Source organism: Procambarus clarkii, chromosome 14 (genome assembly GCF_040958095.1).
Source record: "Procambarus clarkii isolate CNS0578487 chromosome 14, FALCON_Pclarkii_2.0, whole genome shotgun sequence".
NCBI classification, from domain to species: Eukaryota; Metazoa; Arthropoda; class Malacostraca; order Decapoda; family Cambaridae; genus Procambarus; species Procambarus clarkii.
This window is the reverse complement of record NC_091163.1, coordinates 30,097,320-30,112,707: the sequence shown is the minus strand read 5'-3', so window position 1 is coordinate 30,112,707 and position 15,388 is coordinate 30,097,320. Positions and strand designations below refer to the sequence as shown.

The window sequence follows — 15,388 nt, the reverse complement described above, 5'->3', positions numbered from 1 at the left end:
GTTCCACTCACAATACAATATATTGTATTACACTCACTATACAATATATTCTGTTCCACTCACTATACTGTATGTTGTTTTCCACTCACCATACAGTATGTATTTTCCCCCGTCACCATACAGTATGTTGTGTTCACTCACCATGCAGTGTGATGTGTTCCACTCTTTAAACAGAAGTGTTGTTTTCAATTCAACATAATGTACAGTATGTTGTGTTCAACTCACTATAACGTATGTTGTGCTCGCTCACCACACAGTATGTTGTGTTCCACTCATTATCCAGTACGTTGTGTTCCACTCACAATACAATATATTGTGTTCCACTCACTGTAATATATGTTGTGTTCTATCCACAATTCCGTATGATGTGTTCCACTCATCATACAGTACAGTATTTTTCCACTCACAATACATTACGTTGTGTTCCACTCAATATACAGTATGTTGTGTTCCACTCACCATACAGAATGTTGTCTTCCACTTTTAATACATTGTGTTGTGTTCACTCACAATACTGTATGATAAGTTCCACTCTCCATACAGTATGTTGTGTTCTACTCAATACACATTATGATGTGTTCTACTCAATACACATTATGTTGTGTTCCACTCACCATTCAGTATGTTGTGTTCCACTCACCATACAGCATGATGTGTTCTACTCTTCTTACAGTATGTTGGGTTCCACTCCTCATACAGTATGTTGTATTCCACACTACATGCCGTTTGTTGTGTTCTACTCAATGCACATTATGTTGCGTTCCATTCACCATACCGTATGTTGTGTTCCACTCTCCATACCTTATGTTGTATTCCACTCACCATACAGTATGTTGTGTTCTGTTCATCATACAATATGTTGTGTTCCACTCTCCATACAGTCTGTAGTGTTCCACTCATAATACAGTATGTTGTGTTCCACTCGCAATACCTTATATTGTATTCCACTCACTATTCCACTATTCAGTATGTTGTGTTCCACTCACACTACAGCATGATGTGTTCCACTCTCCTTACAGTATGTTGCGTTTCACTCTCCATACCTTATGTTGTATTCCTCTTACCATACAGTATGTGGTGTTCTCTTCATCATACAGTGTGCTGTGTTCCACTCTTAATACAATATGTTGTGTTCCACTCTCCATACTATGTGGTGTTCCACTCACCATACAATATGTTGTGTTCCACTCACCATACAGTATGTTGTTTTCCCACTCATAATACAATATGTTGTGTTCCACTCACTATACAGTATGTTGTGTTCCACTCTCTATACCGTGTGTTGAGTTCAACTCTCTATATCATATATTGTTTTCCACTCACCATACAATATGTCGTATTCCCTTCACTATTCACTATGTTGTGTTCCCTGCACTATACAGCATGTAATGATCGGCGCATTGAGCAACATCTGGTGTTCAGTTCACCATACAACTAATGTTCCACCTATTATTACATATACAATGTTTCCTTCATCATAAAAGGGTGGCGTTTCACCATATACCCTGTGGTGTTGTACTCATTTTACAAAATATGGTATTTCGCTAACCATACAACATGTGGTGTTCCACTCTACAATATTTGTTATACCACTCGGTATAAACCATATAGAGTTCCACTCATCATACAACATATATTAATATACTGACAAAGACTTTAATATCAAAAATTCTTGCAAAATATACAGAACTGACCTCCTTCTGCACCTCTGGTACAACAACCCAGGTCCGCCAATATAACGCAAATCCTATATGATTGATAATGTTGAGAATGCGTTGCCAAATGGTGAAGGGTTGTGGATAACCATTCCTTTGGCTGGGGACGTAGGCCGGGTTGAGAACGTTGCCCAGGACTGCGCTCTGGCGGTAGTCAATCCCGGGCGTGGTGATCATGATGGAGGTAGCCTCGTGCATGAACGGGTACGCCACCTGCAGAGAGATCACACTGACCTGAAGGTGCAGCTACAATGACCTTAACCTGAGTGAAATTACAGACAGTCGGTCGTTATTCATCACGCAAATGTTCCCCTAAAATAAGTCACCGGTCCATTTACCGTAATTAGCCGAACTGATAGACGGAGAAGCAAGGTATCCACAACACCATATCTGCCGTATCTACTACTCTTAGTCATCCGTAATATACAATTAACCTGGACCATTCTCAAAGCAACACTCAGAAGTCAATGGCCGATAAAGAATTTGAATATAAAGAAATTAGTTTAAATGAATGGACGAGAACCAAAGAACACACTCGATAGTGAAGGAGCCAGAGAACAGATTATCGTATATGTCGTCAACAAATACATCTATAAACACTCTCGCCGTTGAAAAAGTTTCCAAGAAATATATTGGGAGTTGATCGACAAAACTGCGGTTCATAAACCAGATGGAATTCAAATTAGTCTTAAGAGAACTGGGTTCTAAACTGAAGACTCCACTCTGAAGCCTTCGTCACACTTCACTCGTGGTCACTGTAGTAACTGACATGACTGCATAACGAAGAAGACTTCGAAGTGGACAAGGTTCCCTACCGAGGGTAAGGTAAGGAACCACCTATTCACGTGCCGAATGAGATAGGACAGTATATACCTTCCTAATTTTGTTCGTCGTACGTGAATAAGTTGAGTTTTTAAAACAAGCCGTCGAACATGGCTTTACATTAAAAAAACATCTCACAATCAATTTAATCTACAATACCTATCCTCCTGGAACTAAACTTGGTACTCATAGATTTGTTGGCCAGTCCATTAAATTAGATGATGATGCTGGAAGCACCAGACTCTGACGTCTTTATTACAGTCGACTTTTGGCTCAGCGAAGAACTACAGGTTTGTCAGGTTTGGTACTATAGATACAATAGACCGATCAGATTATATACCCTTTCGAGGCGTCTTGAGGAGGATGGGCAATTGCAATTATCTAGTCAAATGTTTGGCTAACAAATTGGTTAATCCTTAGGCTGATGTGCCTATGTTTAACGAATGTCGGTGTCAGAGGCGTTCTGTGAGGAATATGGAAAGGCCGAGCATGCAGGCTGCTCCAGAGTTGTTGTAAACATGTACGTTAACTAGTCAATGTACAACATAACCATGTACGTTAACTAGTCAATGTACAACATAACCATGTACGTTAACTAGTCAATGTACAACATATCCATGTACGTTAACTAGTCAATGTACAACATATCCATGTACGTTAACTAGTCAATGTACAACATATCCATGTACGTTAACTAGTCAATGTACAACATATCCATGTACGTTAACTAGTCAATGTAAAACGTAGCAATGTACATTAACTAGTAATGTACAACATAACCATGTACATTAACTAGTCAATGTACAACATAACCATGTACGTTAACTAGTCAATGTACAACGTAACCATGTACATTAACTAGTCAATGTACAACATAACCATGTACGTTAACTAGTCAATGTACAACATAACCATGTACGTTAACTAGTCAATGTACAACATAACCATGTACGTTAACTAGTCAATGTACAACATAACCATGTACGTTAACTAGTCTATGTACAACGTAACCATGTACATTAACTAGTCAATGTACAACATAACCATGTACATTAACTAGTCTATGTACAACGTAACCATGTACATTAACTAGTCAATGTACAACATATCCATGTACGTTAATTAGTCAATGTACAATGTAACCATGTACATTAACTAGTCAATGTACAACGTAACCATGTACATTAACTAGTCAATGTACAATGTAACCATGTATATTAACTAGTCGACGGCTCTTGTCTATTGTGCTCTGCTCTGGGGACATTATTAGTGGATTAAAAAATCATTGGGGGAACACAACACTGTTTGCCAATGTATTCTAACCAGAGAATGACTGACTGGCATTTCTACAAGACTAACTAGAAGCACTAACCTCGTTAAACTCGTGATCCACAACGATGAGATCAAACTCTTTCCTCTTCTCATAAAGTTCTTTAACTACTGGAACTTTGTACAGTTCCCTTGCAATGGCTGGAAGAATGTACTTAAAAGAACCGAAGCCTCCAATTGGGTCGTTCAGATATTCGAACATGTTTCTATGTTCATGTTTGAAGTGTCGGAGGCCGTGGGTAACCTCACGGATGTTCGGATATTTGGCCAACTTTGCTTCATTGGTCAACATCACTATCTGCAGAGGAGATGTGAAGCTGAATGTTAGAGTAAGCGTGATGAGATGTGATCCTGTTGTTAGAATAAACTTGATGACAGGAAGTCATCTGGATGTTAATATGTGATCATGATGTTAACTGAAGGTTACTGAGAGAATGTGATCCGGGAATTAACGTAAGGCTAAGAGAGGATGTAATACTAATATTAACATGTGATCCTGATGTCAGCATGAAGACTATGATAAGAATGCAGTATATCACAACGTCTCAATAACATAATACCGTATATCAGGTGGGCATCCAGCGGTGCCCAGGTCTCTCTCTCTGCCTATCTCCCTCCCTTCCGTTACCTCTATCCTCCCTCCCTCTCGTTCCCTACCCCCTCCCTCCCTCTTTCCCGTTTTCTCTGCCTCCCTCCCATTCTCTCTCTTCTGCCCATTCTCTCTCTCAGTGGACAAATGTTGGCCAAGTAACATTCAATCACTGTTATTGGCATTGAATCATTCTTATCGCCGTTGAATCATTCTCATCAACGTCGAATCATTCTTATCGACGTTGAATCATTCCTATCGACTTCGAATCATTCTTATCACCGTTGAATCATTCATATCGACTTGAATCATTCATACACGTCGAATCACTCTTATCGACGTTGAATCATTCTTATCAACGTTGAATCATTCTTATCGACGTTAAATCATTCTTAACGACGTTGAATCATTCTTATCGACGTTGATTCAACGTTGGAGTAACATTATCGACATTTTATCGAATTTGATTATATGTTGATAGCAGCTGTAAAATCTGTTTTAACAGTATGGACAATCAAACCCACATTTCATACTTCATAGAAGTTACTGGGATTAAGTTTTGGAAACAATCCTTCTAAAACATGGCATGGGGATCAACCCAAACTACGCTATGAGGCTCCTCATACAATCACCAGTTACCATGCGTAGTTCTGTGTAGCTAACCCCAAGCGTCTGGCTTTTAATCTTGGACAAACATAGATATTCTCTCTTATAAATATAGATTATCAGTATTTATAATGAACAAATCGTCTCCATTTACTTTATCAGAGTACTGTAAATATTTTCCAAATTTAATAGCTGTTGCAAAATAATTAAGTCATTTTGTTGATATTATATGGTACCAAAAGAACCAGACCACCAGGTCTTGCCTTGTGTCCTCGGTCAGCTAGAGCCTCGGCCAGGCACATGAAGAGGGTCCTGTGGCTATTGGTAGAGACGGGGAGGAGCATGAGGATCTTATAAGACCTCTCAGGAGAAGCCAGGTCTCCATTGGTGCCTACCACCAGAACTGCCACCAATACACACACTGTCGTTAACTTCATCTGTGAATAAGAATTGAGTTATTGCTTAACCGTGTATTCAGTTCCTCGGCAGCATGAAAGCATTGCATAAGTAATGCAGAACTATTCATAGATAACTGGGACCCCTTACATTAGCAAGAACACTGTGAATGCAAGAACTGAAGCTTATATTTCAAGGGACAGAATAGGTATCTACATGTATACTATGCTAAGTAAAGAAGGGTGAGAAACAAGATGGATGACCTAAGATCATTTTTTGTGTTTTTAACAATTAGATATAATAACACTCACTGAAACATGAATGAATACCGACTTGATTGACCTATTGGTCGAGGACCAAATCAAGGGTTATCTTTTTTTCATGTTGACAAAACAGATAGAAAAGAGGTGGTATTGCTATCTATATGAAAGATGATCAAAAGTGCAATGTAAAAGAGAGAACAAATCGGATATACAAAAAATAAGATATACAATAAATAAATGATCTAAACATGAAACTCATTTAGATTACCTGGTCTAAATAAATTAGGCAGTAAACCTATCTTGAAATAGATAAAAAAGTCAACAAGACGCCGTAGTGCGTGTGTTTATTTTTAAAACTTTAAACTCGGAGGAATAGACTGGACATATAAAGCAAGTAACTCAAAGGCAGAAATTTCTCGGAAGTGATCGAGTAGCTCCCAGCTGGCACAGTTGTTACGAGTCCGCCAGAAACAATAATATATTTTATTTGGTCCGAAGATAAAGAGAAAATGATAACCAATACGAAATAGGTATAATAGAGAATCTATGTTTGCTATCATCTATCATCTGGAAGAGCTGTGCTAGAAATAATAATATTACCAGGGACTCAAGGTTTAATAATGCATATTAGGAGCAGTTTAAACAACTCTTTCCTGGTTTCTAAAATTTACCTTATGAAGTAATGTAGCGTGTCAGGTCACACCGGACAAGTCCAGGATTCAGTATCAACAGCAGGGCAGAAGCATTTAGAAAAGGGGACGATGAGTTACAGTAACGTGGCTGAAGATATTATGGACAAATCCCAAATCAGAAAATAAAGAATCGACGACGTCTCAGTCCGTCCTGGACCATTGTCAAGTCAATGATAATGGTTGATAATGATTCACGACGGACCGAAACGTCGTCGTTTCTTCATTTTCTGGTGTGGGGTTGGGTCATCATTTGGAAAATGTTTTCTTTCACCTTGTGCACCCGTTCACCTAACAATAAATAGATACCTGGGGAGTTAAATAACTGTTTTGGGATGCATTCTGGGGAAAGTTAGAGGTTAGTATAGGCAGACCTCGCTAAATCTAACAGGTTTCCCTTCCCTGACAATGAGATACCAATTATACAGATTGAGAAGTTTTATCGAAACAAATCTCCTGGTCCTGACGAGGCATTCAGTAGAGTCCTGAAAGAATTCAGGCAAGTGCTCAGTGAGCCACATACAAGTATATTTAATAAATTAATCGGAATTCCAATTATCCTTAGCGTATTAAGGTAATAGAAATTCCAATTAATTTATTAAATATATTCCATTCCTGCATGTCTTTTGCAGGATGGGTGACCCATTCCTGCAGGTCTTTTTGAAGCCTCAATCTGTCCTCCTCTGCCTTAATCCTTCTCATAATTTTGGCGTCGTCATCAAACATAGAGAGGAATGAGTCTATACCCACTGGGAGATCATTTACGTGTATCAGAAACAGGATAGTTCCGAGTAAAAAGCCCTATGGGACTCCACTGGTGACTTCACGCCAATCTGAGGTCCCACCCCTCACTGTAACTCTCTGCTTCCTATTGCTTAGGTACTCCCTTATCCACTGGAGCACCCTACCAGTTACTCCTGCCTGTTTCTCCAGCTTAGGCATCAGCCTTTTATAGGGTACTGTGTCAACAGCTTTCCGACAGTCCAAAAAAATGCAGTCCGCCCATCCTTCTCTTTCTTGCTTAATCTTTGTCACCTGAGCGTAGAATTCTTTTCAGCCAGTAAGGCAAGATTTACCCTCCCTGAACCCATGTTGGTGATTTGTCAAGAAGTCACTTCTCTCCAGATGTGTTACTAGGTTTTTTCTCATGATCTACTCCATCACCTTGCATGGTATACAAGTTAAGGACACTAGCCTGTAGTTCAGTGCCTCTTGTCTGTCACCCTTTTTGTATATTGGGACAACATTAGCCATCTTCCATATTTCTGGTAGGTCTCCCGTTTCCAGTGACGTTATGTACACTATGGAGAGTGGCAAGCAAAGCGCTCCCGCACGCTCTTTCAATACCCATGGTGAAACCAACAGCCTATCTCACGTCCAGATTCATCAGGTGCCTCTTGACCTCATCTCTTGTAATTTCGTACCCTTCCAAGGCCGCCTGGTATACTGCCACCTCTTCTAGCACAGTGACTTTTCCTTGTTCTATTGTAAAGACCTCCTGGAACCTCTTGTTGAGTTCTTCTCACACCTCTTTGTCATTCTCTGTGTACCTGTCCTCACCTGTTCTAAATTTCATCACCTGTTCCTTCACCATTGTTTTCCTCCTGATGTGACTGTGTATTAGCTTTGGCTCGGTCTTGGCTTTATTAGCTATATCATTTTCGTACATTTTCTCAGCTTCTCTTCTCACACTAACATACTCGTTCCTGGTTCTCTGGTATCTCTCTTGACTGTCTGGTGTTCTGTTATTTCGGAAGTTCCTCCATGCCCTTTTGTTCATTTCCTTTGCTTTCATACATTCCCTAATAAACCACGGATTCTTCTTTTGCTTCTGGGTTTTTCCTGTCGAGCCGGGATAAACCTGTATACTGCCTCCTGACACTTTTGGGTGACATAGTCCATCATGTCTTGTACGGACTTCTGAGTTCTGTGTCCCTTGGTATATCCCCTAGGAATTTTCTCATCTCCTCATAATTTCCCTTTTGGTATGCTAGCCCTTTGTTTCCCAGTTCTTTTTTGGGGGAGATAATTTCTAGCTCTACCAGGTACTCAAAGATCAATACTCTGTGATCACTCATTCCCAAGGGGTCTTCAAACTTAACATCCCTTATATCCGACTCATTTAGGGTAAATATCAGATTTAGTAAGGCTGGTTCATCCTCTCCTCTCATTCTTGTCGGTCCCTAGATGTATTGACTTAGAAAGATTCTTATTGCTACGTCCAGCTCCTCCATGTGGGTCTCTGTTCTCCCAATCTGTCTTCCCGTGGTTGAAGTCTCCCATGATTAGTTGTCTGGATATGTTCCTGCTGTCTACAGAAACTGCTCTCTCTGTTATATTAATGGTGGCCATGTTGGTTTATTATATTCCTGTCTGGTCTTCTGTCGTTCGGTGAGGGGCTATATATATGACTACTATTATAATTTTTTATCCTCCAGTTGCTATGGTACCTGTTATGTAGTCACTGAGATCTTCACAGCTCTGAACAACCATCTCTTTGAAACTTAAGCCTTTTCTTATAGGCAAAGCTACACCACCTCCTCCTCTTCCTTCTCTTTCTTTCCTCACTGCATAATAGTCCTGTGGAAATACTGCATTTGTTAAGGTTTTCATTAGCTTTGTTTCTGTGAGTGCTATTATGTCTGGGTTTTCTTCTAGTGCTCATTATCCATGTTCACTTTTTTTGTTCGTAATCCCATCTATGTTAGTGTACATTGCCTTGAAGCTCACTTTCTTCTGTTCATTCTCTTGTCCCCTTCTTGGTGAGCATTCTGCTAATGGAGGAAGCTGTTCAATAGGTGTGAAGATTTGTGAGGTGGTTAACAGGGACTCAGTGGATTGTGGGTTGGAGGGTGGGGGTTCAATGGAAATTGGGATACAGGGAGGATATGGGGTAAGGAGGTAGGGGGGTCATGGAGGTTACGGGGTGAGGGGGGGGAGGAGAGATAGGGAAGGTATGGGATGAAGGTGGAGGAGAGACAGGGGGTGAAAGGGGGGAGGGGGGGACATAGTGGGAATGGGGGAAGGGTTGACAGGGACAGAATGGGGTAGGGGGAGGGAGAGCTGAGTGATCATTTGAGTGGGGGCAGGTAAAATGAAGGGTAGGTAGGGTTTCAATGCAGAGGAGAGTGGTGGTGTTGCCCTCCCCTGTGGTGTTGCTGGGATGCTGGTTGTTGGTTCCCCTCTTGTCTCTGGGACTGTTGTGTTGTTGGCTGTAATTTCCTGGTTTACTCCTCTCTCCCTGCGCTTCTTCCTTGCCTCTGCCGTGCACATGTAGGGGTGTGTGTGTACTCACCTAGTTGCACTCACCTAGTTGTGTTTGCAGGGGTTGAGCTCTGGCTCTTTGGTCCCGCCTCTCAACCGTCAATCAACAGGTGTACAGGTTCCTGAGCCTATTGGGCTCTATCATATCTACACTTGAAACTGTGTATGGAGTCAGCCTCGACCACATTGCTTCCTAATGCATTCCATTTGTCAACCACTCTGACACTAAAAAAGTTATTTCTAATATCTCTGTGGCTCATTTGGGCACTCAGTTTCCACCTGTGTCCCCTAGTGCGTGTGCCTCTTGTGTTAAATAGCCTGTCTTTATCAACCCTGTCGATTCCCTTGAGAATCTTGAATGTGGTGATCATGTCCCCCTAGCTCTTCTGTCTTCCAACGAAGTGAGGTTCAATTCCCGTAGTCTCTCCTCGTAGCTCATACCTCTCAGCTCGGGTACTAGTCTGGTGGCAAACCTTTGAACCTTTTCCAGTTTAGTCTTATGCTTGACTAAATATGGACTCCATGCTGGAGCCGCATACTCCAGGATTGGTCTGACATATGTGGTATATAATGTTCTGAAAGATTCCTTACCCAAGTTTCTAAAGGCCGTTCTTATGTTAGCCAACCTGGCATATGCTGCTGATGTTATCCTCTTGATATGAGCTTCAGGGGACAGGTCTGGCGTGATATCAACCCCCAGGTCTTTCTCTCTCTCTGACTCTTGAAGTATTTCATCTCCCAAGTGATACCTTGTATCTGGTCTCCTGCTTCCTACCCCTATCTTCATTACATTACATTTGCTTGGGTTAAACTCTAACATCCATTTGTTCGACCATTCCTGCAGCTTGTCCAGGTCTTCTTGAAACCTCAAGCTGTCCTCCTCTGTCTTAATCCTTCTCATAATTTTGGCGTCGTCAGCAAACATTGAGAGGAATGAGTCTATACCCTCTGGGAGATCATTTACGAATATCAGAAACAGGATAGGTCCAAGCACAGAGCCCTGTGGGACTCCACTGGTGACTTCACGCCATTCTGAGGTCTCACCCCTCACTATAACTCTCTGCTTCCTATTGCTTAGGTACTCCCTTATCCACTGGAGCGCCCTACCAGTTACTCCTGCCTGTTTCTCCAGCTCATGCATCAACCTTTTATGGGGTACTGTGTCAAAGGCTTTCCGACAGTCCAAAAAAATGCAGTCCGCCCATCCTTCTCTTTCTTGCCTAATCTTTGTCACCTGACCATAGAATTCTATCAAGCCTGTAAGGCAAGATATACCCTCCCTGAACCCATGTAGATGGGTTGTCACGAAGTCTCTTCTCTCCAGATGTGTTACTAGGTTTTTTCTCACAATCTTCTCCATCACCTTGCATGGTATACAAGTTTAGGACACTGGCCTGTAGTTCAGTGCCTCTTGTCTGTCACCCTTTTTAAATATTGGTACTACATTAGCAGTCTTCCATACTTCTGGTAGGTCTCCCGTTTCCAGTGACCTACTATACACTATGGAGAGTGGCAAGCAAAGTGCTCCTGCACACTCTTTCAATACCCTTGGTGAGATTCCATCCGGCCCAACAGCTTTTCTCACATCCAGCTCCAATAGGTGCTTCTTGACCTCATCTCTTGTAATTTCGAACCTTTCCAAAGTCACCTGGTTTACTGCCACCTCTCCTAGCGCCGTGACGTCTCCCTGTTCTATTGTAAAGACCTCCTGGAACCTTTTGTTGAGTTCTTCACACACACCTCTTTGTCATTCTCTGTGTACCTGTCCTCGCCCACCCTAAGTTTCATCACCTGTTCCTTCACTGTTGTCTTCCTCCTGATGTGACTGTGTAGTAGCTTTGGTTCGGTCTTGACTTTATTAGCTATATCATTTTCATACCCTTTCTCAGCTGCGCTTCTCACACTAACATACTCGTTCCTGGTTCTCTGGTATCTCTCTCTACTTTCTGGTGTTCTGTTATTACGGAAGTTCCTCCATGTCGTTTTGTTCAGCTCCTCTGCTTTCATACATTCCATACATAGTGTGTGTGTGTGTGTGTGTGTGTGTGTGTGTGTGTGTGTGTGTGTGTGTGTGTGTGTGTGTGTGTGTGTGTGTGTGTGTGTGTGTGTGTGTGTGTGTTTACTAGTTGTGTTTTTACGGGGGTTGAGCTCTGCTCTTTCGGCCCGCCTCTCAACTGTCAATCAACTGTTTACTAACTACTTTTTTTTTTTTTTTTTTTCCACACCACACACACACACACACACACACACACCAGGAAGCAGCCCGTGACAGCTGACTAACTCCCAGGTACCTATTTACTGCTAGGTAACAGGGGCATTCAGGGTGAGAGAAACTTTGCCCATTTATTTCTGCCTCGTGCAGGAATCTAACCCGTGCCACAGAATTACGAATCCTGCGCGCTATCCACCAGGCTACGAGATCCCCTACCAGGCTACGAGACCCCCTGAGTGTGAGTGTGAGTGTGTGTGTGTGTGTGTGTTTGTGTGTGTGTGTGTTTGTGTGTGTATACTTACCTAATTGTACTCACCTACTTTTTCCCGGGGGTGGAGCTCTGGCTCTTTGGTCCCGCCTCTCAACCGTCAATCAACTGATGTACAGATTCCTGAGCCTACTGGGCTCATTCATAGCTACATTTAAAACTGTGCATGGAGTCAGCCTCCACCACATCCCTTCCTTTTGCATTTCATGTACTAACTACTCTGACACTGAAAAAGTTCTTTTTAATGTCTCTGTGGCTCATTTGGGTACTCAGCTTCCACCTGCGTCCCCTTGTGCGTGTGCCACCCGGTTTAAATTATTCATCCTTGTCTACCCTGTCAAGTCCCCTAAGAATTTTGTATGAGGTGATCATGTCTCCCCCTAGCTCTTCTGTCTTCTAGCGACGTGAGGTGCAGTTCACGTAGTCTGTCCTTATAACTCATGCCTCTTTGTTCTAGGACTAGCCTAGTGGCATACCTCTGAACTTTTTCCAGCTTCGTCTTGTGTTTTACTAGATACGGGCTCCATGCTGGTCCTGCATACTCCAGGATTGTGGTATACAGGGTTCTGAAGAATTCCTTACACAGGTTTCTGAAAGTAGTTCTGATGTTAGCCAGCCTCGCATAGGCCGCTGATGTTATTCTTTTGATGTGGGCTTCAGGAGACAGGTTTGGCGTGACATCAACTCCCTGATCCTTCTCTTTGTCCGTTTCGTTAAAGACTTCATCTCCCATTCGGTATCCAGTGACTGGCCTCCTAGTTCCTCCTCCTAGTTTCATTACCTTACATTTACTTGGACTGAACTTTAGTAGCCATTTGTCGGACCATTCGTTCAGTTTATCTAGGTCATCTTGTAGCCTCATACTTTCCTCCTCTGTCCTGATCCTCCTCATTGTTTTTGCATCATCAGCAAACATCGAGAGGAACGAGTCAATTTTTTTTTCTACCACAAACGTGGCCACACATTTACAATGCTAACCAACATATATACATTTTTTCTGTCCTCCATGGACAGAGCTAGAGATGTGTTAAACATATTATTCAAGGGTTTATTGAACAATCAACCACAGAAGGTGATTCGGTGCTTTTAAAATGCTAAGCTAACCAACATACGTAAATACATAGGTACACAGATTTACGTATGCCCTACATAAAGTGTTCGATGTGTCTTTTACATAGTGTCATTAATGTGCATTTACAAAGGTGAAATGTAATTCTGATCAGCTTCCATATGTACTTTATGCAAATACATATACATACACACACACATATATATGTACACATACATATATACATACATGTATACATACATATGTACACACACATACATTCACATACATTTGTCTCTTTTACTCTGACAGAGTGAGATTGCTGATAGAGAAACTAGTGTGCAATTAAGCACTTAATAACTGAAGATGATTAAGGTGCTTTTACAAGCTCAGGTTATATAGTTACATCACATACATTCATTATATAATTGATACATTACATGAGTCAATTCCTTCTGGGAGATCATTTACGTATATCAGAAACAGTATAGGTCCAAGGACTGATCCCTGTGGGACTCCACTGGTTACTCCCCGGCACTCCCAGACCTCACCCCTCACGGTGACTCGCTGTGTTCTGTTGCTTGGGTACTCTCTTATCCAGTGAAGTACCTTCCCTTTCACTCCTTCCTGCATCTCCAATTTGTGCACTAGTCTCTTATGTGGTACTGTGTCAAAAGCTTTCTGGCAGTCCAGAAATATGCAGTCTGCCCAGCCCTCTCTCTCTCTGTCCTGATTTTTGTTGCCTGGTCATAGAGCTCAATTAATCCTGTTAGGCATGATTTGCCATCTCTGAACCCATGTTGATGTTGTGTTACAAAGTTCTTTTGCTCCAGATGTTTCACTAGGTTTTTTCGCACAATCTTTTCCATCATCTTGCATGGAATGCAAATTAGGGACACTGGCCTGTAGTTCAGTGCCTCCTGCCTATCGCCCTTCTTCCATGGTGAGAATCCATGGTGAGATTCCATCCGGGCCTATAGCCTTTGTCACTTCCAAATTTAGCAGATGCTTCCTCACCTCCCCACTGATAATCACAAACTCCTCTAGTGGTGTCTGGATTGATGTTACCTCCCTTATCTCTGGAATTCTCCTTGCTCTGGTGTGACGACTTCCTGGAATTTCTTATTGCGTTCCTCGCACACTTCCTTGTCGTTTGTAGTGAATCTTTCTGCCCCTATCCTCAGTTTCATTACCTGTTCCTTCACTGTTATTTTCCTCCTGATGTGGCTATGCAGCAGTTTGGGTTGAGTCTTGCCTTGCTCGCTATGTCATTTTTATATTGCCTCTCTACCTCTCTTCTCACCCTGACATATTCATTCCTGGTGCTCTGGTATCTTTCTCTGCTCTCTAGTGTTCTGTTGTTTCTATAGTTTCTCCACGCCCTTTTAATTAGCTGCTTTGCTAGCTTGCAACTCTGATTAAACCACGGGTTTCTCATTTCTATTTCCTTTTTTCCTTTTGGACTGGGACGAACTTGTCTGCTGCGTTCTTACACTTCTGTGTGATGTAGTCCATCATACCTTGAACCGTCTTTCCTCTGAGCTCTGTTTCCCAAGCTATTTCAATTAGGAATTTTCTCATCTCCTCATAGTTTTCCTTCCGGAATGCCGGCCTCTTGCTTTCTTGTCCCTTCCTTGAATACATTAACCCTTCTTCGACCAGATATTCAAACAACAGTACACTGTGATCACTTATTCACACGGGTGCTTCAAAATCGATTTCCCTTATGTCTGAATCGTTCAGAGTGAATACTAGGTCGAGTCTTGCTGGTTCATCATTGCCTCTCATCCTCGTGGGACCCTTGACATGCTGACTTAAAAAGTTTCTAGTCGTCACCTCTAGCTGTTTCGCTCTCCATGTTTCTTCACCTCCATGTGGTTCTTTGTTCTCCCAGTCTATCCTTCCATGATTAAAGTCCCCCATGATGAGCAGATGGAATCGATTTCTACAGACAGCAGCGGCTGCTCTCTCAATCATAATGTTAACTGTCATGTTGTTTCTGTCATACTCTTGCCTGGGTCTTCTTTCATTTGGTGGTGGGTAATATATCACTGCTACTACTACTCTTGGTCCTCCCATCGTCATGGTGCCTGTTATGAAGTCTCTGAACCCTTCACGAACTTTTTCAAGCTTCGTCTTATGCTTGACAAGGAACGGGCTCCTTATGGTGGCCCGCATACTCCAGGA

The 15,388-nt window shown here is 42.0% G+C and overlaps 1 protein-coding gene across 1 annotated transcript in view; it reads right to left on the bottom strand.

Annotated features, from left to right (window-relative positions):
• LOC123772886 (UDP-glucosyltransferase 2) overlaps positions 1–15,388 on the bottom strand; it is a 47,545-nt gene that overhangs the window by 25,085 nt on the left and 7,072 nt on the right. Inside the window, exons 3-5 of the mRNA XM_069324748.1 lie at positions 5,325–5,498; positions 3,910–4,164; positions 1,695–1,928 (exon numbers count right to left, since the gene is read on the bottom strand). Of these exons, the coding sequence (XP_069180849.1) occupies positions 1,695–1,928; positions 3,910–4,164; positions 5,325–5,498 (663 nt within the window). The remainder of the gene's footprint in view (positions 1–1,694; positions 1,929–3,909; positions 4,165–5,324; positions 5,499–15,388) is intronic.